The following is a 26,206-nucleotide window of genomic DNA, read 5'->3' on the forward strand; positions in this document are numbered from 1 at the left end:
TGATTTTTAAATAACTTGTAGGGAGATATATATTTAAAAAAGATTTTTTTAAAATTTTATTTATGGTAGTCACACACACACACACACAGACACACAGAGGCAGAGACATAGGCAGAGGGAGAAGCAGGCTCCATTCACCGGGAGCCTGTCGTGGGATTCGATCCCGGATCTCCAGGATCGCACCCTGGGCCAAAGGCAGGCGCTAAACCTCTGCGCCACCCAGGGATCCCTGTAGGGAGATATATTGAGATTATGTGAGTCTCCTCTTTCTCATCAGACTTTCACCCACTAGTCTTAACATAATGTTGATGTTAAGAGAAATTATTACTGTGATGTAAAATGGTAATTTTCTAATTCCATCATTCCTTCTGTATTAGCATTCTATTATAATGAAGATTTCTTTCTTATTTATCATGCATCCTTTATTTAGTAGGTTATAATCCATTAGTATCTTACATTTTCTTTAAAAGATTTACTTTTTATTTTAGAGAGAGAATGCTCACACCCGTACGAGGGTTGGGGGAGTGGGCAAAGGAAGAGGGAGAGAATCCTCAAGCAGATTCCCGGCTGAGTGCAGAGCCTGACATAGGGCTTGGTCCCGGCTGAGAGCATGACCTGAGCCAAAATCAAAAGCTGGCCAGGTAACTGAGCCACACAGGCACCCCTTGATGCTTTCAGGTTGTCCTGTATTTCTAAAGTGAGAGTCCCTCCTGGCTTCCATTTACTTATAATGATGTGGGAAACAAAGGCAGAAGAAAAGAAATTTCTTTATTGCCTACAGCCCACTGACAAGTTCTTGAAACAGGTAGAGTGACCTTCACTCTAGGAAGTCAGCTGCCTCTATGTTAATACTTTGTTAAGGGCAAAAGGCAATCTTAGATTAACATTATCCTGACCTCCAGTATCCTATAAATCTTCTTTAACATGTAAAAATTCCTTTGGAAGCTTCCTTTATTTCTACTCCCAGGATACATGTTAGCAATCATCCTCCAAGAATATGGCCTACTGATATACATCTGAGGGGTCTTATGACTAAGGTTTTACAAGACAGTAATAAATGGCTTTTTCCCAACAGTAGCTGGCCCCCCTCAAGGTCCTGAAAACTTTGCTTTCAAAGTTCCTTAGAGACTTACCCCATCCCTAACCCTCTCTCAACTTGAAAGTACATAATCAGTCACCCGTCAAAACCGCAGCATAGGTCTTTCTGCCCACCCGTCCTGTCCCTGTGCTATAATAAAAATCACCTTTTTTCACTGAAGACAGGTCTAGAATTTTTTCTTGGCCATTGGCTCTGAACCCCAACATTTATATATCAATGATGTCATAAACCCAAATAGTTTATCTGAAATCCCTACTCTTGAAATTTAAAAAGATTTCTTCCATAGCTAACCATGAGTTATTTAGGAGGATATATTTTCACAAAACTATATTTTTAATAATAGATTAAAGCGAATCTATTGAAAAATTATATTGAACTCTTAACGTGTATATAGTTAACTGCACACTTAAAAATGATTAAGATGATAAATTTTCTAGGTGTTATTTACTACAGTTAAAAAAAAAAAAAAAGGTAAAATGTAAAGTAAATGACTTGCATTTGGTATCCAGGTTCTCTTTCCAGTATTGACCTGATTTGTGCCCTTGAGCAAAGTCTTTCCTCTTTGGGGGGCTCTTCAATGTCGTCTGTTCAGTGAAGGTGGTATTCTACATCTACAGTAAGCTGGAGAACGCAGTAAGAGGAAAATAGGTATTTGCAATTAGTTAACATTCTCCTGGGGAAATTAATCTGAATTATGAGTATTGTTTTATATTCATTTGCATTTGAAATTGATTTGTTGACTAATAAGATACCAAAGAAATATTTTATGCGGAGAGTGAAGCAACCCTTTTCAAGGGCATTTGAATATTCCTGTTTTTATATTCACTGCCAGACGGGAAAGAGTAATAATCATAATTCAGATGCTGTGAAACTGGTGTGAAGGAACATGACATTTTTCAGAGTCCATGCCCTGTCACTGACAAATGAGCTTGAACTCTGTAATTTGCATGCAAATTTTAATTTCTTTTGAAAGAAGAAAGGGAGCCAATTTTGATGGGGTTCTAAAAGATTTATTGTATAAGGTGAATTCTGTAGAATTATGCTGCCTGCCAATGTGTCTACTAAGGGTCTTGTCTGTTTTTAAAGTGAATGAAGTTGAGTATATTTTTAATATTATAATCAATGTCATACGACGTTTCTAGTCATGATTAAAAGTTACCATATTTTATTACTAAAGAGGTTAAAGTAAGTTATTTAGTTTAAGTACATAAATGTAATATACATTTTATTATTACAAAATGTACGGTAGAGTAGGGATAGGTGGCTTTAATTACATATTTATTTTTTGCTTTAGAACTTGGAAAGTCCTCCCCCCCAGATTTTATTTATTTGAGGGAGAGTGAGCATGAGTGAGGGGTGGGGTGGGATAGGAGCAGAGGGGAGAGGGAGAAGCAGCTCCCCTGTGAGCAGGGAGCCTGATGCTGATCTCCAGGGCTTCTTGTGGGATCAGCTATCTTTGTTGTGACTGCATAGTAATCTTGGAGCTTAGCTTCTTCCACTGCCCAGGCCTGTTTCCTTGATGCCTCACAGATGCTGTTTCTAGTACTCCCCAATAAACTTCTTGTACAGTCACAAGTCACACACACAAAAGGAAGTGTAAGTATAAGATGGCAACAGGCATTTAAAGCATCCACTGTCTAGCTGTGTTCATTCTTGGAAGAATTAAGACAACAGTCTTTTTGATTTTCTGTGGCTTAGATGAGCAACCTTGGGGAAAGGCAGATCTAGAGTCTTAAAATTGCTTTCTATATTTCAGTGTATAGAAGTATTTAAAGGATGTTTTTTAAAGCAACAGATTTTTTTTTAAAATAGACTATTTGGGGGAGCAATTTTAGGTTCACAGCAAAATTGAGCAGAAAGTACAGAGAGTTTCCGTATGTACCCCCCCCCCCCACCTGTCCTCACCTTCCCCACCCTCCCTAGCCTCTCTATCAGGGACCTACACCAGAGTGATAACATTTGTTCCAGTGGATGAATCCATATTGACATTATCACCCATATCCATAGTTTACATTAGGACACAGTTACATTACATATTTATATAGTTCACTCTTAGTATTCTATATTCTATGGGTTTTGACAAATGGACAGTGGCATGTATCCACCATTATATTAAATACAGAGCAGTTTCACTGCCTTGAAATATACCAGGCTCTGCTTCTTGCCTCTCAGTTCCTGCCCTGAACCCTGCAGCTGCTGATCTTTTCACTGTTGCTACAGCTTTGCTACAGCTTTGCCTTTCCAGCGTGTTAAGTGGAACTATATAGTATGTAGCCTTTTCATAGCCTGATAGCACCTTTTTTTCCCCTTCTTTTTAAAGTGCTGCATATTCTGTTCCCTGGATGAATTACAGTTTATCCAGTTACCTACTGAAGGACATTTTGGCTGCTACCAAGTTTTGGCAGTTATGAGTAAAGCTGCTGTAGATATCCATGTGGAGGATTTTGTGTGTAAATAAGTTTCAAAACTCCTCATTTGAGGAGTATGACTATTGGATTGTATGACAAGATTTGAGAATGGCAGCTTTTTTGAGAAGCTGCCACATTGTCTTCCAAAGTGGCTGTACAATTTTTAATTTCCACCAGAGTTCCTATTGCTCCATATCCTCACCAGCATGTGGTGGTGTCAGCGTTTTGGATTTTCACTATTCTAATAGGTATGCAGTAGTATTTCAGTTTTGTTTTAATTTGCAGTTCCCTCATGATACATGATGTTGAACATCTTTACATGTGCTTATTTACCATCCGTATATCTTCTTTGGTGAGGTGTCTGTTCAGATCTTTTGCCCATATTTAAAAATCAGTTTGCTTCTTATGGTTGAATATTAAGAGTTCTTTGTGTTCTTTTCAGTGATGGCCTTTTATCAGTTATGCCTTTTGCAAATCTTTTTCTCCCAATCTGTGGCCTGTCCTCTCATTTTTTTGATGAAGAGGTTTTTAAAATCAGTGTTCAATTCATTTATTAGATATTTCCTCTGGGCTAGACACTGAAGTAGAAGCTGGGGTTATAGTGGTAAGAAAATAAAATATGGCCCCTGCCCTCAAAATCAAGTGGAGACAAAATAATCAGAAGTATAGTCACGTGTGGTAAGTGCTACATATAATGAAGGCAATTCAGTGTATTGTATTGGGTAGCAAAGTTAACTAGTCTAAGGAGACCCAAGAAACCTTTTATACGTAGCTGACTTTTATCAAGAATTTGTGTTCCGGCCACTTTTCCCGTATTTCAATTCTCACAACTCTGTGAGGTTATCATCATCATCATTTCATCTCTATTTTATGATCAGGGAACTGAGACACAGAGACGTTACAGTGGAGGTGGAAGTCTAAAGCCAGGCAGGGTGGCTCCAGAGCCTGTACTCTTTACTACTGCACTGTACTAAGGCTTCTTGGAAAGATTGGCATTTAAGCAGAAAACTTAAGGATGATTGACTGGAAGCTAATCAGGTAACAGAGGAAGAGGTCCTCTAGGTAGATGGAACAATATGAGGGAAGGCTTGGGGTCAGAGAGAGCAGGGCAAGTTCAAATATCTGAAAATAAGGTGTAAATGGAGAGAGAAATATATGGCTAGAGAGGTAGATCACACCATAAAATAAATGCCTGGTAAGCCAACCTAAAAAGAGCTTACTAATCCTAATGGGGCAGGAAGCAATTGATATGTTTTAAGCAGGGGAATAATGTGCTAGAGTTGTGTCATGGAAAGATCAGTGGGAGAAATGGATTGGGGCAGGGGGGGAAAGCTGGGTTGGGAGATGTTTGGAGTGATCTAGGAGAGGGATAATGACCTGCAACAGGTGGTGGCATTGATGATGGAGAGAAGTGAATGGATTTAGGAGATACTATATTTAGAAGGGGAGAATTGTTAGGACTTTAGCAGTTGATTGGATGTGAGGGTTGAGAAGAAACCCTCTGAATGTGACTCTCAGATCATGGTTTGGGCAGCTTGTTAGAGAGTGGTGCATCCCCTGAAGAATTCTGGAGAAGCAGTGTGGTAAGGGGTTAGAGGATCAGGGGAAAGAGGAGTTAAGATTTTGATCTGCTTAGTTGGAGAGTGTTTGAGAAGTTAGGCAAGTTAAGCAGTTGGATGTACAGAAGTAACTTAATTTTAGGTACAGCGCTTGGGAACAAGATTTAATATCTCTTTCCTCCAATATATACATGATTCTTTTTATAGGTGATAAATTATAATTTAAGCCATGGCAATGAGAATAGTCAATAATTTTGAATATTCTGAGAGAATAAGTAAGGTGAAGCCTGAAAAGTATCTATTGGTAATTTTGGTGTGAATTGGAATGGAAGGTGGGGCTGTGGGTTTTTAATTTTGGCTTCTTTAAAATTGGGAGAGCCTCAAACATGTTTAAATGTTGATGGGAAGGAGCCCTGGAAAATGGGAGAGGTTGGAGATCTTGCTGAGAGATTAGAAAGAATTCTTCTGCTAGATTTGAGAGGACAGACTTGAGAGCCCAGATAAAGTGATCTGTAGCAGCTTCCATTTTGATAGGACAGGGGTGGGAATTTCTGTTGGATATCAGGAAGGCGAAGCAGGTCCCCTCTAATGGCTTCAGTTTTCATTGTTGAATAAAATAGAAAATGAAGCTCTCAGGGTAGGAAGCATACTCTGTTGGCATTTGACAAACATCAGAAGGGGATATTTGACACAGTTGCCCTGGCGAGTGAGAGTACCAACAGGGATAGCATCGTGACATTGTCAGGCAGTTTTGAGGGCCCACATAAGGTCAGGGACCCAGAACTTACGGTGACTGAAGCCTGCGTTAAGTTATTTAACTGTTTGGAAGAGGTTGGGATTCCTTTTTGGGCTGTTACCTTATTAAGTCCTTCAATAGTTCTCTTTAAATGTTTAATAATTTGGCTCCCTTTTCTCCATAAAAAAGAGGGCCTTAAAGTGTACAGATGCAGTGGATCATGAGATAATAAAATGTAACTTTTGTTTAAAAACCTTTTCAGTAATGGATCTGTACTTTTTGAATCTTTAGTGGCATCTATACCACTCCTCTACCTAAAGTAGGATTTTAAGGCTGTAGAATTTTTAGACCTGGAAAAGAGGGCTTTGGCATCTTTTTTGTTTGTTTGTTTCTTTTTTGAGCAGTGCTATTTTTTTTAAAAAGATTTTGTTTGTTTATTCATGAGAGAGACAAAGAGGCAGAGATGTAGGCAGAAGGAGAAGTAGACTCCCCTCGGGGAGCCCGATGCGGGATCACGCCCTGAGCTGAAGGTAGATGCTCAACCGCTGAGCCCACCCAGGTGTCCCTGAGCAGTGCTAGTTTTTAAAAATCAGGAAAATATCTGCTAAGTGAAATCTTATAGGAGTGACCCATATACCGGTTTTCCCTGCAGCTTTCCTATAAAACCTTTCATGAGGTTTTCACTTCACAGTTGAAGAAGCAATTGCCATTAACTTATAAAATTTTTGAAGTGTTCTCAGACCCAAAGATAACCTCTCTTAGGCTTTTCTTTTTTTCTTTTTTTAATATATATTTTTTTAAATTTTTATTTATTTATGATAGTCACAGAGAGAGAAACAGAGGCAGAGACACAGGCAGAGAGAGAAGCAGGCTCCATGCACCAGGAGCCCGACGTGGGAATCGATCCTGGGTCTCCAGGATCGCGCCCTAGGCCAAAGGCAGGCGCCAAACCACTGCGCCACCCAGGGATCCCTTTTTTTTTTTTTTAATATATTTTTTTTAAATTTTTATTTATTTATGATAGTCACAGAGAGAGAAACAGAGGCAGAGACACAGGCAGAGAGAGAATCTTAGGCTTTTCTGATATGATAGGACATGTCTTGTTAATGAATGCACAAAATAAATAGAGATAAATCACAGATGCCCACACAGTTCAAAGCTATGGTAGCTTGACTGCTGAGTGTAGTTTCAGGGAAAGAGCTTGATGGTGCCACTCTCACTGCTTTGGAGTGCACAATGCTTCAGGGTACAGCTGGCTGCAAAACAAATGTAATGCTGTTTTGCTTTTCACTTTTTTCATAAAAAAGAAAATCCTCTTCAGATTTCTTTTGGTTAGTGAAAATAGGTAGGTCTTCCATAAAAGTGAAATGGCATAAAATGAACTTTTGAAAAGCTAGGGATATGTATATAAAACAGCTTAAAAGTGATGGTACTTTGATGTGAGCTAGTAATTAAAAACTCAGAATCTGGAGTCTGCTTACACATTTTTAAAAAATTACTTATTTGAGAGAGAAGAGCATGTGCATATGTGAGCGAGGATGAGTGGGAATAGGGGCAGGGGGAGAGAAATTCTCAAGCAGACTCCCCTTTGTGGGGCTGGATCCCGGGACCCTGAGATTATGACATGAACCAAAATCAAGAGCCAGCTGTTTAACTTGACTCTTTAACAACATGGATTTGAACTGTACCAGTCCACTTGCATGTGAAATTTTTTTTTTTTTGGATAGAGTGCAATACTATGAATATTTTCTTATCTAATGATTTTATTTTCTCTAGCTTACTTTATTGTAATAATATAGCATGTAATACCTATAACCTACAAAATATGTGTTTTTTTTTTTTTTTTTTTTTTTTTTTTTTTTTCCTTTTTTTTTTTTTTTTTATTGGTGTTCAATTTACTAACATACAGAATAACACCCAGTGCCCGTCACCCATTCACTCCCACCCCCCGCCCTCCTCCCCTTCTACCACCCCTAGTTCGTTTCCCAGAGTTAGCAGTCTTTATGTTCTGTCTCCCTTTCTGATATTTCCCACACATTTCTTCTCCCTTCCCTTATTTTCCCTTTCACTATTATTTATATTCCCCAAATGAATGAGAACATATAATGTTTGTCCTTCTCCGACTGACTTACTTCACTCAGCATAATACCCTCCAGTTCCATCCACGTTGAAGCAAATGGTGGGTATTTGTCATTTCTAATAGCTGAGTAATATTCCATTGTATACATAAACCACATCTTCTTTATCCATTCATCTTTCGTTGGACACCGAGGCTCCTTCCACAGTTTGGCTATCGTGGCCATTGCTGCTAGAAACATCGGGGTGCAGGTGTCCCAGCGTTTCATTGCATTTGTATCTTTGGGGTAAATCCCCAACAGTGCAATTGCTGGGTCGTAGGGCAGGTATATTTTTAACTGTTTGAGGAACCTCCACACAGTTTTCCACAGTGGCTGCACCAGTTCACATTCCCACCAACAGTGTAAGAGGGTTCCCTTTTCTCCACATCCTCTCCAACATTTGTTGTTTCCTGCCTTGTTAATTTTTCCCATTCTCACTGGTGTGAGGTGGTATCTCATTGTGGTTTGGATTTGTATTTCCCTGATGGCAAGTGATGCAGAGCATTTTCTCATGTGCATGTTGGCCATGTCTATGTCTTCTTCTGTGAGATTTCTGTTCATGTCTTTTGCCCATTTCATGATTGGATTGTTTGTTTCTTTGGTGTTGAGTTTAATAAGTTCTTTATAGATCTTGGAAACTAGCCCTTTATCTGATATGTCATTTGCAAATATCTTCTAGTGTCATCATGATATCTATTCAGTCTTTGTTTTTGTGGACTGTTCCACTGAACTTCTTCTTAAAGGGGAATTTTAAGAGGCCCCCTTAAAATTTCTTGCAGAGCTGGTTTGGAGGTCACATATTCTTTTAGTTGCTGCCTGTCTTGGAAGCTCTTTATCTCTCCTTCCATTTTGAATGAGAGCCTTGCTGGATAAAGTATTCTTGGTTGCATGTTCTTTTCATTTAGGACCCTGAATATATCCTGCCAGCCCTTTCTGGCCTGCCAGGTCTCTGTGGAGAGGTCTGCTGTTACCCTAATACTCCTCCCCATAAAAGTCAGGGATTTCTTGTCTCTTGCTGCTTTAAGGATCTTCTCCTTATCTTTGGAATTTGCAAGCTTCACAATTAAATGTCGAGGTGTTGAACGGTTTTTATTGATTTTAGGGGGGGATCTCTCTATTTCCTGGATCTGAATGCCTGTTTCCCTTCCCAGATTAGGAAAGTTTTCAGCTAGAATTTGTTCAAATACATATTCTGGCCCTCTGTCCCTTTCGGCGCCCTCAGGAACCCCAATTAAACGTAGGTTTTTCTTCCTCAGGCTGTCGTTTATTTCCCTTAATCTATCTTCATGGTCTTTTAATTGTTTGTCTCTTTTTTCCTCAGTTTCCCTCTTTGCTGTCAACTTGTCTTCTAGGTCACTCACTCGTTCTTCCACCTCGTTAACCCTCGTCGTTAGGACTTCCAGTTTGGATTGCATCTCATTCAATTGGTTTTTAATTTCTGCCTGATTAGCTCTAAATTCTGCAGTCATGAAGTCTCTTGAGTCCTTTATACTTTTTTCTAGAGCCACCAGTAGCTGTATAATAGTGCTTCTGAATTGGCTTTCTGACATTGAATTGTAATCCAGATTTTGTAACTCTGTGGGAGAGAGGACTGTTTCTGATTCTTTCTTTTGAGGTGAGGTTTTCCTTCTAGTCATTTTGCTCAGTGCAGAGTGGCCAAAAGCAAGTTGTATTGGGAAAAAGAGAAAAAGAGAGGAGAGAAAGAAGGAAAGAAAAGAGAAAGAGAAAAAAAAAGGGAAGAAAAAGAAAAAAAAACGAAAAAAAAAAAAAAAAAAGAAAAAGAGAAAGAAAAAGAAAGGAGAAAAAAAAGGGGGTGGGGGAAGGAAACAAATCAAAAAGCAAAACAAAACAAAAACAAAAACAAACAAACAAAAAAAGAACCACCGGGGAGTATCTTCTGATTCTGTGTTCTTTAAGTCCCTTGGCTTCTCCTGGAAGTTGTCCGTCTAGCTGGTGTTCTGGGGGAGGGGCCTGTTGTGCTGATTTTCAGGTGTTAGCAGTTGGGGGAGCTGCTGTGCCCCTGCCTGGTGCCGGGCTCGGTGGGGGTTGTTTACCCCGTGAGGCCGCAGGAGGAACAGCCCCAGTGGCGGGGCAGCTCTGGAAACCTGGATTCAGCTCCGGCAGGAACTCCGTCTGCAGGGCCTGGAGGCTCCGGGGCGGGGCCGCTGATGTGCTCAGCTGGGGCAGGAGCGTCCTCGCTGTCCTGGGCCCTCCCGGCCTCTGCCTGTCCCGGGGGAGGCGGGATCCTGGGCTGTGTCCCGGCGCCCTGTGCTCCGGAGCCTGCGCTGGTGGATTCGCGCTCCCGGGCCGCAGCCACCTCCGCGGAGCCGCCCCCGAGCCCCTCCGAGCTGCTCCTGGAACCGCGCAGCCCCCTCCGCACGGAGCCTCTTCCTCTGCCCGAGCCCCTCCGAGCTGCTCCCGGGGCCCCGCAGCCCCCTCCGCGGAGCCGCCCCCGAGCCCCTTCAGCTGCTCCGGGTCCCGCCGGGTCCCGCCGTGCGCGCTGCAGCCCTTAGGGAGCTCGGCGCACTCTCCTGGGCGCGCAGTTGCTGTTACTGTCCCCGGGAGCCCGAGGGCCTCCTCGCCCTCCTGGTCCTGCTCCAACTCCCCACGAGCCCCTTTCCCCCGGGAAGGTCGGTGCAGCTCCTGCGTCTCCGGGATGGGGCTCTCCTGTCCTGGGGACACTCGCCCCGGCCTCAGCCCGGCTCCTCGCGGGGCCCCTCCCCCTTGGAGGCCTTTGTTCCTTTATTTCTTTTTCCCCGTCTTCCTACCTTGATAGATGCGCGAACTCTTCTCACTGTAGCATTCCAGCTGGTCTCTGAATCTCAGGCCGAATTCATAGATTTTCAGGATAATTTGAAGGTTTTCTAGGTAGTTTGGTGGAGACAGGTGATTTGGAGACCCTACTCCTCCGCCATCTTGCTCCTCCCCCCCCAAAATATGTGTTAATCGACTATTAATGTTATTGGGAAGGCTTCTGGTCAACAATAGGGTATTAGTTTTCAGGGAGTCAAAAGTTACATGTAGATTCTTGACTGTATCAAGGGTCAGTACTCTACTCCCCATGTTGTTCCGCGGTCAGCTCTCTCACTGTATATTTTGGTGTAGTTAATTTGGTTAAAGCAAAGCTGAGGAGCCATTCTGGCAACCCTGCTTGTCTGAGCTTTACTTTATCCTATGTGGTGGTTCCTGAGGTGTGCCTCCCTGGAACCCTTAGACGTCTATGGAATGTAGTTTGAAGTCCTTTGAACTAGTTCATCTCCGTCAATTTGCAGATAAAGAAACTGGGCTCTAGATTGAGGCATAACATTTTAAAAGCTACAGACCAATTTCTCTTGCTACACACAACTATTATTGCTGAATTAAGCCACATAACCATGTTTAGGTGCCAAAGCTTCTCTTTAGGTGGTATCTGAGGAATAAAAGGTAGAACTGAGTTAGAAAGAAGCTCAGTATTAAAAACTATACGGAGTCAGTTGGTAAAGTATATAGAATGCCTGTATGGTGTATATAGTAATTAGTAAAGATTAATCAGGTAGATGAACCAAGTGGATTCTTACGAATATTTTGTTGTTGTTGTTTACTCTTATAATTTTGAATGGTCTTTTAATAAGAATATACAGTATCCCCCCTAGAAGCTCTAAAAAGCTTGATGATTCCTTGGGAGAACTGCCTAATTGTCTTATGATAGAACTATAATTTATGGCAAATATGGGCCTTCTGCCACCAAATCTTGGATTTATTCTTCAGATAGTGATGGAAATCTCATAATTTTTATGGTAAATGGTGTGTGAAACATCACAATATGGTGTCTGATATATATTGGTAATAAGTAGTTTATTACTGGCAATTCTTGTGAAATGTGATTTAAATAATAAATTAGGCCATTGAGTCTTTATTAGAGTTCATTGCAAGATACTGTGCTCTTCTGATTAAAAAGAAGAGAAAGTACTACATATTTCTACAGATGTAGATTTTAAAAAGTTGTATTAGATTCTTTGATGAATAGGCACAGTATTTCTAAGAACTTTGATTCCATCTCAAGAATTGTGACCTGTTGTGAATTGCTACAACTTTCTGGAGAACAGTTTGTGTCAGTGAGTATTAAAACCTTTAAAAATGTGCCTGTTTCTTGATCTAACACCAATTAGAGCAATTTGTCATAAGAAAAGAATCATACGATATGCATACTTTAACCACCTCCTGTAAGAAAGCAGTTTCATTGTAAAAAAAAAAAAAAGTTATACAAGCAAGTACGTGATCTGGCAGCAACAAAAGTCTCATTTCTTCCTCCTTCTTTGCTTCCTTTGAGTAAACATAAAGGGAGGAAAAAGACAAATGCCATCCATGGTATATAATGCAGTGATTCCTTCCTCTGGCATATCCCTAGAGTCTCTGGTCCCCAGCTCTGGGATTGGTGCATCAAAGATAGAGATGATTAAGAGGACTGAGGAGGAGGTTGAGGATGAACTGATACAGGTAGGAAGCTTAGGGGAAGAAGGGTCCCTATAGCTTGTTGAAGGTTCCATTGAATCTAGCTTATTCTTCTATGGAGTCAGAGCAGCTAAGGTCTAGCCAGCTTCCAATCAGAAGGTTTTTCTAGAATAAAACATTCTCGTTTGTTGAGGATGAGTGCAAAGATTTAGTTATGAGGATGATCTTCTCTGCATTGCTTGTTTTTTTAAATGTATTTTATTACTATTTTTTAAAGTAATCTCTACACCCAGTGTGGAGCTCAAACCACAACCCTGAGATCAAGAATCACACGCTCCACTGACTGAGCCAGCCAGGTGCCCCTGTGTTGTTTATAATAATAAAAAGCTACTAATTACCAAATATATTAAAGGACTGGCAAAACTGGTATATTCATATACTTCACCAATACAAAGGTGAAGAATATTAAAATATAGCAGCTGGTATGTACAGTATAGTAATGAAAATGAAAAAATATGTATTTTGAAAATTTAATTGTGTAATGAGCATTTTAAATTTGTGAATTATACAAATATATGTACATTATAATTTGTAAATATCCAGCTCTGGGTATAAATGTTAAACCATGCTTTCCTCACTCCAACTCCAGATCAAAGATTTTTGTTGAAGTAAGCCATATAGCTATGCCATTTGATCCTCAATGGCTCTTTTTCTCATTTCTCATTGTGATTTTTCACAAGGATAGTTCCAGAATTTTATTATTCCGTCACAGCTATGGTGCCCTTCCTCATGTTTTCACTAGACAGGAACACCTGAACTTCTTCCCTTCTTCCTTTTGATTTTATAATTCATGATCTGGAACCCCCCAGCATTTTGTATTTCTTCATTAATTGAAAAACTGTTCCCATAATTGTATGTAAGCAAATCTTATTTCCCTTAAAATCTTTGAGTACGGTGACCATTCTTGTTCATCTTTGTGTTCCTGGTGTTTGAAATTCTTCCAGATGACCTTGAACTATTTATTAGTGGTCTCTTGATAGTCAACAGTAGATACAGATGGGTCCTGGTTGGTTTCAAGATACGGTTTTGCAAGCTTCTTTTTTGAATTCAGAAACATGTTTAAACAATTGAAACCCAGCAAGATTACTATGTGGTGTTGTATTTTAAAGACATATTTACATTATCAGTTACTTGGGTGTTGAATATATTATGCCTGAAACAATAGAAAGCAGCTTTAGTAATTGATTTCAAACCCATTATTTCTGGATATACTGTATCTTTAGCAGTTTTGCTGCAAGTGAATGTACTTGGTAATAGTTGGATTCCTCATTCTTAATAGGTTCCACTTAAGAATTTTATATTTATTTTATTTTTATTGTTTTTGAGAGGGAGCGAAAGCACGCATGCCTGAGTGGGGATGGGGGTGAGGGTCAGAGGGGGAGAGAGAGAGAGAGAGAGAATCTCGAGCAGGCTCCACACTCAGCGCAGAGTCTGAAATGGGGCCCAATCTCATGACTGAGATCGTGACCTGGGCGGAAATAAAGAGTTGCATGCTTAACCAACTGAGCCACCCAGGCCACCCCTCGAACTGAGGATTTTATTTATTTATTAGCACGAGTGGCAAAGCGGGACGGAGGGAGAGGGAGGAGCAGACTCCCTGCTGAAAAGGGAGCCTGACAAGGGGCTCCATCCCAGGACCCTGGGATCATGACTTGAGCTGAAGGCAGACGCTTAACTGACTGGGCCACCCAGGCGCCCCTCTACTTAAGAATTTTAATTTAGATGTAGTTAGCGATTTCTCATTGAGCATACAATATTCAGAAGCTTAGATTAGTGGGAGCAATTAAATTTTTCTGACAATACAAATTTGTGTTTTCTCTTTTTTAGGAAAGAATATTAGTAATAGAAAATAGACACAAATAGCTTAATTTTTGCCATTAAGGAAGTACTTTATGAATACATTTATAGAACTGAGTGTTGTGTACAGTTGTTTTTTTAAAGCACACATGCTTAACAATTAGAGGTAAACCTTTTCTTTTTTTTTCCTTTTAGGCCTCACTGCTACGATTTCAGAGTACCCTGGTAATAGCCGAGCATGCAAATGATACCCTAGCACCCATTACATTAAATACCATCACTGCAGCCAAACATCTTGGAGGTGAAGTGTCTTGCTTAGTAGCTGGAACCAAATGTGACAAGGTGAGAAATTTTTAAGGTCAACCATAGCAAATATAATCTCCATCAAGAGACAGGGAAAGATGGCAACAGAGAATTATGCTGAGGACTGTAACCCAAACTGGGCACTAATCCTCATTAAATGGCCAATGTCACAGTCATTACTACATGTGAAAAAGGAACTAAAAGGTTTGCTCACTAAGCATTCTGTCTTTTGAAATGAGGTAAAATACTTGATTTAGTTCCACTGGCACCATCATGTGCCATCAGGTACCAAGTAGAATGATAATATTTGAGTTTGAGGTTAATAGCCGATCCCTTTTGTGTATTGATGAATATACTAGCTAATTGCTTTTAATTCCTGAAAGTGGTAAATCTGCACAAAGTATCATCGGTACTAATTTTTACTTGGTGTAAGAATTCACAGGTAAGTATTATGCTTTTCAAACTGTAGCTGTTACTAAAAGATTATTTCATTTTCGTTGTTGAGGAAATGAGATAACAGCTTTGTAAACTAACCCTTTAGAAGGGTGCTATAATACGATTTGCAGGATTCGTACCACTGGGCATGGAATCATGCTTCAATTCAGTTGAATCACCAGTTCTCTCCTGTACCACACAGGAGTTGCCAGGTGTGCAGTTGGGGACTTGAACCTCAGAGGAAGAAATCTGGAAAGAGTATGTTTCTTTTTAGAGGATTTTATTTTTTATTAAATGGCATTGCCTCAGAACATGTGGTATAATGCAGATGCAGAATGCAGGCGTCACTACTATCTTACGTGAAATCAGTATCTTGAAAGAATGTACTCTAGCAGGTTTGGGGTTAAGTTGTATGGACTTCTTTACCTAAATCCTGCTAACAACTATAGCATCTTTTATTTATTTGATAGTAACCACGATGTATGATGACATGAGTAAGCTTTTTTTGGTTGCCCTGCTTTTAGATTTAATGTAAGTTCTGGGTTTGGTTATTTGACTGTGATTTTAAATAAATATTCAGATATTTTAAAAATATTTGAAATGCTATTTTATTTACACTATTTTGAGAAAAATCAAAGCAGAAATAATTTTCTCTTTAGTTACAATCTTACTGGTTTGTCACATTCTAATCTGAAAGAAAAACAGTACCTGTATAAGGAGACTTTTAATAGCCTAAGCAGATTTCAGTTTTATGTTTTTTTGGTAGCTATTTATCGTAAGTAGCAAGTGATTTTTCTATGTAGTGCCAGAATTTTTTGCTGGTAAAAAAGATCATTTTGATAGAAGACAGTGTGCCAGTGAATACTTGGTGCAGCAGAGGTACTTTTGCAACCTCGGAAACAGTGAATATTCTTGCAGCCTTTCCTTCCATTGAAGGAGGCAGGAGGCACAGCTTTTTATGCCTGCTCATCGGGGAATTGGCATGGAGGTAAAGAAGAAGACAGAAGACCATGATGTGATGTTTCTGTCTCTGCTAAAGCAGAAGCCAGTCTTGCTGTAATTTAGAGAATTAAAAGGGGGCATTCCTATTTTTTTTTTTTTACATTTTTTAAATTCAAATTCAATTTGCCCACATGTAGTATGACACTCAGTGTTCATCCCATCAAGTGCCCTCCTCAGTGCCTGTTGCCCAGTTACCCCCCACCAACCTCCCCTTCTGCAACCCTTTGTTTCAAAAGGGGAAATTCTGCTTGCCTTCTGTATATAGGAAATCTGAGTAAACAAAAAGCTTTCTCAGAACTTCATTTTGATTCCACACAGGAAAAATGAGAAATTAAAATAAAAATTATTTTGCTTTATTATAGATACATACATGTAACTCGGCAGGAAATTAGAAGTTGACAATGGACCATCATATAAGATTTTTCTATTGCCTAAATTCACTAATTTTAATACCAGCAGAAATTACTATTGCCAAATAAAGTGCAGTGGCCTGTAAACCAGTGTTGTTAAGTCCTGTTCTTTACGTCTAGGAGGCCCATTGGCTGTGTTATTGTGTGTGTGTATGAGAGAACCTAACCATTGCCTCATTTTCACTGTTTCTTTTCTTTTTTTTTTTTTCACTGTTTCTAAAATGATGAATTTACCGTTGCATTTAATGAGGTAAAAAGTACAATTTATAACTAAATTTGAATAGAGAGCTGCGCTAGTTTTGGCTTATCAGTTAATACTTTTTTTTTTTTTTTTTTTTCCAAGGCAGGAATTTTTGTTTAGGGTCAATTGGTAGTAAGATTAATTAGCCTAAGTTTTTTTTTTTTAATTAAATAATTTTCTTTTTTCCCCTAAGTCCTTTTTCTGATAAGAACGATTTCTGTAGTTGGCCATTAATATCTTATGCTCTGTTGATTTTTGTAGTGGTGGCTCTATTTATATTTTTCTCTTAGATAATTAAAAAACTCTTTTAATTATAGGTGGCACAAGATCTCTGCAAAGTAGCAGGTGTAGCCAAAGTTCTGGTGGCCCAGCATGATACATACAAAGGCCTCCTTCCAGGTGAGATTTTCCAGTGGAAAAAGTTTAGTATCTAAAGTATGCTTAAATATAAGAATATGAAAATATTATGAAATGTGTTTATAAAATGTGTTTAATTCTCAGAGGAACTGACGCCATTGATTTTGGCAACTCAGAAGCAGTTCAGTTACACACACATCTGTGCTGGAGCATCTGCCTTTGGAAAGGTGAGAAGATCGAGAATGTGGATGGAATCTGATGTCATTATTTCGATGGGTTAGATTTCATTGTGTTGAAAATGTGCAACAGACTCTGTTTAGATAGCTAATCCTGGCTTTCTGAATTAATATGATAGTTTTGCTAAAATCCTTTTAACTTTTAAGTCTTTCTTACAATTTTTGTAAAGATGCAATCTTTTCAAATTTTTCAGATTTTATCACAGAGACAACTCTATTCTTTCAAGATTTTGTCATAATTTACTAGAACGCCACTTCCAGATTTTCAAATTTTCTCATTGAGAAAACTCTAGGATATTTTTAAAAATTACTTTTTTTGAAAACAGTGTTGAACTGTGTGCATGTGAATGTCATTTATAGTGGTAACCCATCTTAAGCAATGGTTTATTTAAGTGGTTGATGGGCCAAATTCTATCTACTTGGGGAATTTGGAAGGGCTGTGTAGTAGTTGAAAACATCATTAGGAATCCCTGGGTGGCGCAGCGGTTTAGCACCTGCCTTTGGCCCAGGGCGCGATCCTGGAGACCCGGGATCGAATCCCACGTCGGGCTCCCGGTGCATGGAGCCTGCTTCTCCCTCTGCCTGTGTCTCTGCCTCTCTCTCTCTCTCTCTCTGACTATCATAAATAAATAAAAATTAAAAAAAAAAAAAAGAAAACATCATTAGTGTAAAGAAAGCTGTAATCTGATGCACATTGTGATATGTCTGGAGAAAGAATTATCAGATGATTATCTGCATGAAGTTTTTTAAAAAAAGAGAGAAAGTAAGGGGAGCCCAAGAGAATTTGTCAGTGGGTTGTTCTTGCTTTCTGTGGACTTGGGTATTCTAGCTCCCTTTTCTTTTTTTTTTTTTTTTTTTTTTTTAATTTTTTTTTATTTATTTATGATAGTCACAGAGAGAGAGAGAGAGGCAGAGACACAGGCAGAGGGAGAAGCAGGCTCCATGCACCGGGAGCCCGATGTGGGATTCGATCCCGGGTCTCCAGGATCGCGCCCTGGGCCAAAGGCAGGCGCCAAACCGCTGCGCCACCCAGGGATCCCTCCCTTTTCTTTTTACCCATTCTTAATAAGCTGCAGGTTTTAGTTTTACTTTTAAAGATTATAAATTAGGTTGTACACAAATACGTTTGTATTATAAAGGATACATATAGATAGTAATATGCAGAGCAAGGTATCAAATTCCCCTTTTCTTCCCAACTGCCTCTTCCTAATTCAGAAGTATAGGTGTTAACAAATTGTACATTCTTTTAGTCTTCTTGCTGTGGATTTTGAAATTATAATACCCACACAAATCTTTTTTTTTACTCCTAAAATATATTAACATATCATGAATTGTTTTGTGACTGGTGGTTTTTACTTAAGAATGTATCTTGAAAATATTTGCTCATGTCCGTCTCATTTTCTATGGCCATATAGCTTTTAGCTGTACATCTTTTTAGCCAAAGATGGACAGTTTAGGTTGTTTCTAATTTTTTACATTTATAAACCTGCTACAAAGGAAGAGTCCTTATACATACCTCCTTATATACATATGCTGCTATTTACTTAAAATAGAGCTCTAGAAGTGTAATAGTTGGGTCAAAGACTGTGTGCTTTTAAAATTTTGATATATATTGCTAATTGCTGTCTTAAGAGGAGGTCTCAGGTTACATTCCATTAGTCGCATAAGAGAGTACCTTGCCAACATCTGATATTTAAAATTTTAACATTTTCCCCTCAATCTGATGGGTAAAAAAACTCTATCTTTTTAAATTTTGCATTTATCTGATCATGAGATCAAATATCTTTTCATATAGTTATGGTTTTTATTTCTTCTTTGAGTTTTCTCAATTTGACTTTTTTTCCGTTTACTATAATAATTCTGATGTAATTGATTTTAAAATATGAGTTTGAGGAATAAGATATAATATCTTAAATCACTAATCATGTTGAGTGATGATAACTGTGAGCTTCCAAGACATTGATCTCTTCTCTTACAAATGAGTAGTGTTAGGGAATATTTATTTGTGATGTGGTATTGCTTCTAGATATGAATCACTGCAAACCATGTAGAGAACTTGCAGAATAACTCCTGTAAATTGCTGTAGTTTGTTTTTTACCTTTAGAATTATCAATTTGAACTCACTAAATTTTTTCTTTTAAAGTTAACAGAATTTCTAGGCAGTAACAATAGTCTACAATGTAAATTCATGAGTTTAATGAACAATTATCCTTTTATTATTAGGTTGTCATATTACAGACTATCATAAAGTTTTGGTTTTTTTAATAGTATTTAGTAACTGATAAGTAAAATGGCTCCATAGACCTATATGACCTTCGGCTAGTCATTTCACCTTCCTGAAGTCTGTTTTTCCTTATATGTAAAATGATGCAGTTTGACCAAGTGATATCCAAGGTCTACCAAGTAGAGATGTTAAAAAAAAAAAGGAATGCGTTTCCAGAGTAAGGGTTGCCCTTACTCTGGAGAAGATTAAGTTAGAGGATTAACATCCAACTTTCTGTTATAGATGTGCATTGAACTAAATGATCTTTGTGGACCGTTCTGAGAGTTTTGATTCTGTGCTAGATGATTTAACCGATTTCATGAGTCTTGAGTTTGTGTTGACAATTCTTTTAAAAGATTATTAACCAAGAAAGGATGTTTGTTGCATCTCATTAGCTAGATTTTAATAGTCTGACTTTTTTTTTTTATGGCAGTGAATTTCCTTTAATCAAAGACAACCATGACAAATTCATTAACTATCAAAAGCTACAGTTTACTAAAAACAATGTCTTTAAAAATGTTTAATCATACAATATATACAATACATGCTGCTTCCCTTTTTGGATTTCACTATCCATCTGAGTCCTTTGCTGGCGTCAAGTGCTTAGCCTCTGCTGGCTTTGGCCTGAAGCAATCACAGGCTCTGATATCTCGAAGGTCTTCACATCTCCTCCCAGTCACGGTAGCTCAGAGCTATAATTCCTTGATTCCTAATTTGGGTGTTTTGGTCAATTCCCTCACTTTCTTCATTAATATTAACAGGTTCTATTATTGGTAGTCGGTCTTGGTCAAGCTTTATTCTTGCAAAACCATCCCTTATAATGAAGGAAACATGAAAGATGTTTTCTGCTATTCGGGGGAAAGAATGTGGATCAACCACAAAATTAAAGAACAACATAGGAGTATCGGGATCTTCTCGGAAATATGTCTGCAACAATCCCAAAATTCTTTCCACTTCTTTCTCTGTCGCTTCTTGATGTGATTCTTCCATTTCACTTAACTGGTCAGGCATTGTCTTCTATTCTGTCGTGGGACCTTTTCTTGGACGTTCACTTCGTGGCTTTGGCACAGGGAACTCTCCTTGTATTGAACCCAACAGAAGTGGAATGTATGGGTTTTACTAAAGGTGTTTTCTGCTCTTTTGCCTGATATTTTCCAGGAGTCATAGACTATGAATTCAAAATCAGAACTATCTTCATCACGGATGAGTTCTTCAGCTTCTAGTGGATTTACACCCATATGTGTCTGTAGAGTTTCAACATATCTTAACATATCAAATGAGTTCAGATCAGAACGCAGTTGCTTTGCTTTCTCTTTGCCCAAATCTGAAGCCAAAACGAGAAACTGGGCATCTAGGACTGCTTCTCTTGCTCGGGACACTCCATTAAACAGAGTGTTGGCCTCTTCAAGGACCTCTGTTAATTTGTCTCTGGCATTCAGTATATCCTCCCGGTTTTCTCTAAGCTGCAGGAACTCTCAAAGGAGCCCGGCCGCCTCTCGCCTTCACCCAAGGGGCTCCCGGGCTCGTGCAGCCGCAGACGAGCGCTCCTAACGGCGGCTCCCAAACTTTGCAAGCCCGGAGGCCCCGAGAGGGCGAGTGGGGCCGCCCTGAGTTTCGGAGTGGGCGGTGCAGGTGCGGTGCGGCCCGAGGTTTCCGACAGCTCCCTGGTGGCGCGGCCCCTGCCAAGGTCGCACAGCGGGGCCACCCCGCGCGAGCAGACCCAGTGCGGCCGGACCGCCGGGCCTGCCTAATAGTCTGACTTTAATTGCTGTGTTGTAACATACGAAATGTTTTGAAAACAAGGGTTACATAAGAGCAGCTGGTGTAGTCTCTGAATGGGTTTGGAATGAGAAAGAGTCCATTAGGTGAAGCTAAGTAATCTGCTCTGTAACAGTCCTTTACCAACTGTGGTTTTGAGTTAGCACCCTTTTATACCGGTATGCTAGAATTTAAAAATCTGTCATCTTTTTGCCTATGAAAAAACACCCTGACAGTTGTTGCCTTTCCTCCCCTGAAACCATGTGGTCAAGCCTGTTTGGATGGCGTAGAGATAGATGATCTACCTTCTCAGGATACTTAAATGAAGGATCAGACCTGGAGAAACATATGCCTCTAAGCATGGTGGCAAATCTTTTTCAAGGTGTGCTGAAATTAAACAAGGGATAATGGAAGTACAAAAGATACTAAGTTTCAAGCAATTTAGAAAGTTTAAGACTATAAAAAGAGACAGACTGTGTTTGTAAAAGAATTTGCTCAGCCAGGTAACAATATTCCAGTAGTATTTCCTGAATAGTTAAAGAAGGTGATTTCAGAAATGACTGCATGAAGCAGGCTTTAAGTACTGTCAAATTTGATTTCTTTTGAAAATAGGTATCTTCTAAAATTCTTATTTACCAAGTTAGAAGTATGTTTAATGGCACTTTGTTTTCCCAAACGCTTTATTTTTTGAGCGATCTTAATTTTTCTCATTGTGATTTTATAAACTGTGGTACTTTTCAGTAGCTCTGTCATGGTTAAAGGAGGCCTGCTATATAATGAAGATAAAAATAAACTGAAAATTAGGAAATCTTTCCTGTTGTACATATAACAGGTGGAAAATTGACTGAGAACACTTGTTAGTATCAGTATATATAGAACCACTTACTAGATACAGGGTAGGAACACAAGAGGAATAGAAGACACAAACCTCTACCCTGGGGGTGCTTATAAGTTTACTTGAGGATCATTATATAGTATGTATATTAAAATTATTTTAAAACAAACTACATGTTAATGCAATTAAATAGTATAATTGTACATGCTTGTAGGAGGATACAGAATAAAGGAGTAATCTTGGGAGAAGTATTAGAGAACAAAGAGTGTTTGGGGACAGAATTCAGGAGAGGAACTTGAACACTGTTGCAGTGAGAGTTTGCTAGAGATGGTGTCATGTACCAAGTTCAGGAGATGCCATGGAGTAAGCTCTGTGTAGAAAGCAGTGTAGAATTCAGCTTTCCATTTGTTTGATAAAAGCAATGTGGGGCGCCTGGGTGGTTCAGTCGGTTAAGGGACTGGCTTAGGCTCAGATCACAATCTCAGGGTCCTGGGATGGAGCCCCCAGCTGGTCTCCCTGCTTGGCAAAGAGTCTACTTCTCATTCTTCCTCTGCCCCCCCCCTCCGCCCTCCTGGTGGGGGACACGTGTACGACCTCTCTCAGATAAATAAATCTTAACTTGAAAAAGAAAGCAATACTTAACTTTTTGGATTACATTTAGATGATAGAAACCTTTGAATCCAGAAAGTATGGACATTCTGTCTTCACTAAAATTCTGTTCTAGAGCCCTAGGGTTTAGAATTTTAGACTAAAGGCTAGGAATTCTCTTTCTGTCATTGGTGAGGTGAAGTAACTGAGACCTGGGGATATTGTGGCTTTCCCAGAGATCTCTACTAGTGAGGGCAAAGTTATCACACATACCTATGTCAGAGAGATGTTGTATGCATATACAAGGAAAAGCATTTACATTAATTTTGTTGCTCCCGTATGTATTATACAGGCTGTGCTTCACCTTTCTCATTCTTGTTTGTTTTATGGTTACATAGGATTCCATGATATAGATGAGGTATAACTAAGAAGCCTATCCTCTGTTGATGGGTATTTAGGTTAGTTTTGATCTTTTTGATGTAATATTGATTTTTAATAAGACGAAATGTCTGCTTTGAGATTTTTTCTTTCATATATATTAAGTAAATATATACATGTATAATATTTTCTAGTACTTGAGAATTTTATTACTCTTTTAAATATTTTTCTGTTTTACCTAAATTCAGTAATCCAAGATGGTCATACTTTGTGAGTGATGTTCATTAAAGCAAATATCGTATCTTATAATTCAACATACTGAGTTAAGATGGTTTATTACTGTATAACTCATAAAACTCTTAATTAATCTCAAAGACTATCCAAAAAGCTTGAAGTTTTGGTATGTCTAAAGATGCATATGAAATAAAAAATATTTGAATTAAAATTTCTACAGAATATGCATTTAGAAAATGTTAGTGTCGATAGTTGATAGCCATCTGTAAGTGTGTATGTGTGTAATTCACTATTTTTGCTTTTAGAACCTTTTGCCCAGAATAGCAGCCAAACTTGATGTTGCCCCAATTTCTGACATCATTGCAATCAAGTCTCCTGACACATTTGTGAGAACTATTTATGCAGGTGAGTACCCAAGGAAAAGAATTAATCAACCTGTTAACTTTTCATGAATTTTAAAAGCAGAAATTAATTTGAAGATAGGATTTTAAACAAGTCATACACTTGCTTTAAATGGACCATCTTAAAGGTTTTTTTTGTTTTTTTTTTTTGTTTTTTTTTTTTTTGTTTTTTTTTTTTATTTACCGGGGCGGGGCGGGGCCGCCTTTCCGCCGGAGGGTCGGGGACGCCAGGCCGGAAGCGCCCGCCGCGGGGCCTCACCTGCGCGCACCTGGGCCCGCCCGCGCCGCGGGCTCCGAGGGACGCGGGGCCTCCTCGGGGGCGCACCCCCGCCCCGCCCCAGCCCCCGCCCGTGTTTTTTTTTTTTTTTTCTTAAAGATTTTATTTATTTATTCATGAGAGACAGAGAGAGGCAGAGACATAGGCAGAGGGAGAGGCAGGCTCCATGTAGGGAGCCCAATGTGGGACTTGATCTCAGGACCCCAGGATCATGCCCTGCGCTGAAGGCAGATGCTTAACCACTGAGCCACCCAGGCATCCCTAAGGTTTTTGAGACAAATCTTAATCTTAGAATTGCTTCTAGACCATGACATGAAATTCTTTTTAATAGATTCAGAGCACAGTTCTTTCTTGCTTATTCAGTTTATAGAGCGATGAGATTTTTCCAGTCATCAATAAAAATTAGATTCATTATTCAATATATTTTGTTAGTGGCACCTGAAGAAGCAAAACTTTAACTTAAAAAAATATATAGTATTCTTAATCTTCACAGCTTCTACTCCGTTTCCATCTGCATTAGGAAATTCATTTCAGTGTCTCTAGTTGATCTTTTGTAAGCCCACTGGTCCCTAGTGGGGCTAGAGAAGGCAGTGAACTCTTTGTTCTTTCTGAGTGCAGTTGTGTGTTTCAATTTAATGGTCAATTCTCAAATTAGATCTTTCATCTTTAGTAGAGTTAGGGGAAATATGGGTGAAGTTTAGGTCACTCTTATGTGATTGCTAATCCATAATAAATGTCTTAAATTCTTTTAAAATCCTGGCATATCACACCTCTTGTTCTTTATGCCCTATCATGTTTTCATTTATTTTCCTCTTTTAGCAAGCCTAGTAGCTGCATTCTCATATTGTTGAGTTACTGACTGTGTTTTTGGAGAAGGAAGCTTTTGTCTATATTCCTTTTAGGAAGAGTATGCCTTATTAGTGTGGCTGCCTAGGTTATTCCAATTTCTTGCTTCCAGGAACCCTTGTCCTACTTGTAAAAATACCCAAGGTTATATAAATAACTACTGATACGTTTCTTTAATGTTATTGTACTTTTTCGTGTACCTAGTAGAGGTAGAAAACAACTGGTCCACAGTTATTTATTTCTTCTTTTCATGAAGTAAATTCTGAACCTCAAAGGAATACTTGCCTTCCATGGGTGATTTTTAAAAAATAAATGTGTATTTCAGGCAATGCTATATGTACAGTGAAGTGCGATGAGACCGTGAAGGTGTTTTCTGTCCGAGGAACATCTTTTGAAGCTGCAGCAACAAGTGGAGGTAGTGCCAGTTCAGAAAAGGGTGAGTGTTCATTTGAAGTTTTTTGTTTGGTTTTGTTTCTTGGTTTTTAGTTCACTGATTATATTAGAATAAGAAAAAAAAAAAAAAAAAGAATAAGAGATGGCCTCTGGTTAAATTTCTAATGCAGACTGCCTGAGAGCTCAGTCTAAATAATATTTCCAAGCATTCCAAAAATAAGAAATATTTATAATGTGCCTTTATCATATAATTTTTGGTACTAGGATAGATCAAAGGGGTGTTTAGTTTTACTTTCTCTTACTGTTTCCTATTATAATACTTGAGAGACTTGGTATAATAAAAGAATGTAATTACTAGTGAATGTAGAGAGGGTGTTATTCTTTAATATTTATAGATATCTTACTTGGACCTCATAGAGGGTTATTCCAGTTTTATAGATAGACTCAAAATTAAGTAACTTCTCAAAAGACATATAGCTAATGAGGTGAAGGCTGGAATCTAATCCCTTCAATTCTTTCCAAAAAAACAGAGAATAAAATTAGAAGCACAAAAAATTCACAGTAACTAACAAGCTTAAATTTCATGGAATTAATTCTTTATGTGTTTCTCTTAAAAGTTACTGTTACTGAATTTTAACTCCCAGCCATTGTTATCTGTATCAATGTACACAGCATCAAGTACTTCCTCAGTGGGGATAGCAGAATGGCTTGACCAGAAATTAACAAAAAGTGATCGACCAGAGCTAACTGGTGCCAAAGTGGTAGTATCTGGTGGTAAGTGGAATATTGTAATTTATTAATTTTAAAAGATGTTGTATACTTAAAAATACTTTGATTTTATTAGTGTTTATTATAGAGGAGCACAGATATTTTTTTTCAGATGTAAGAAGTAGATAAGTTGCAAGTATTATTCCGATTTTACCAATTAGGAAAATGAAACCATGAGCTTAATAACCTAGTTTGGGCTCTCAGATGCACATCGGTATGGCTAGCACCAGGGGGAGCATGGCACAAGTCATCTCCATAGCTGTATAGAATGGAG

The 26,206-nt window shown here is 38.8% G+C and overlaps 1 protein-coding gene, 1 long non-coding RNA gene and 1 pseudogene across 2 annotated transcripts in view; 1 reads left to right on the forward strand and 2 right to left on the reverse strand.

The window, feature by feature from the left end:
- ETFA (electron transfer flavoprotein subunit alpha) overlaps positions 1-26,206 on the forward strand; it is an 80,955-nt gene that overhangs the window by 3,121 nt on the left and 51,628 nt on the right. The window contains exons 2-7 of the mRNA XM_077882054.1: positions 14,403-14,549; positions 16,916-16,997; positions 17,100-17,182; positions 23,553-23,652; positions 25,097-25,207; positions 25,837-25,938. Of these exons, the coding sequence (XP_077738180.1) occupies positions 14,403-14,549; positions 16,916-16,997; positions 17,100-17,182; positions 23,553-23,652; positions 25,097-25,207; positions 25,837-25,938 (625 nt within the window). The remainder of the gene's footprint in view (positions 1-14,402; positions 14,550-16,915; positions 16,998-17,099; positions 17,183-23,552; positions 23,653-25,096; positions 25,208-25,836; positions 25,939-26,206) is intronic.
- LOC144303598 (uncharacterized) lies at positions 70-22,769 on the reverse strand. The gene is made up of 3 exons (XR_013370620.1): positions 22,691-22,769; positions 1,596-1,720; positions 70-229 (listed from the first exon to the last, which is right to left on the reverse strand). It is a non-coding gene; the product is annotated as an uncharacterized LOC144303598 (long non-coding RNA).
- Positions 19,968-21,965, reverse strand: LOC144302835 (non-structural maintenance of chromosomes element 4 homolog A pseudogene; annotated as a pseudogene).

This window comes from Canis aureus, chromosome 32 (genome assembly GCF_053574225.1).
Source record: "Canis aureus isolate CA01 chromosome 32, VMU_Caureus_v.1.0, whole genome shotgun sequence".
Lineage (NCBI taxonomy): Eukaryota > Metazoa > Chordata > Mammalia > Carnivora > Canidae > Canis > Canis aureus.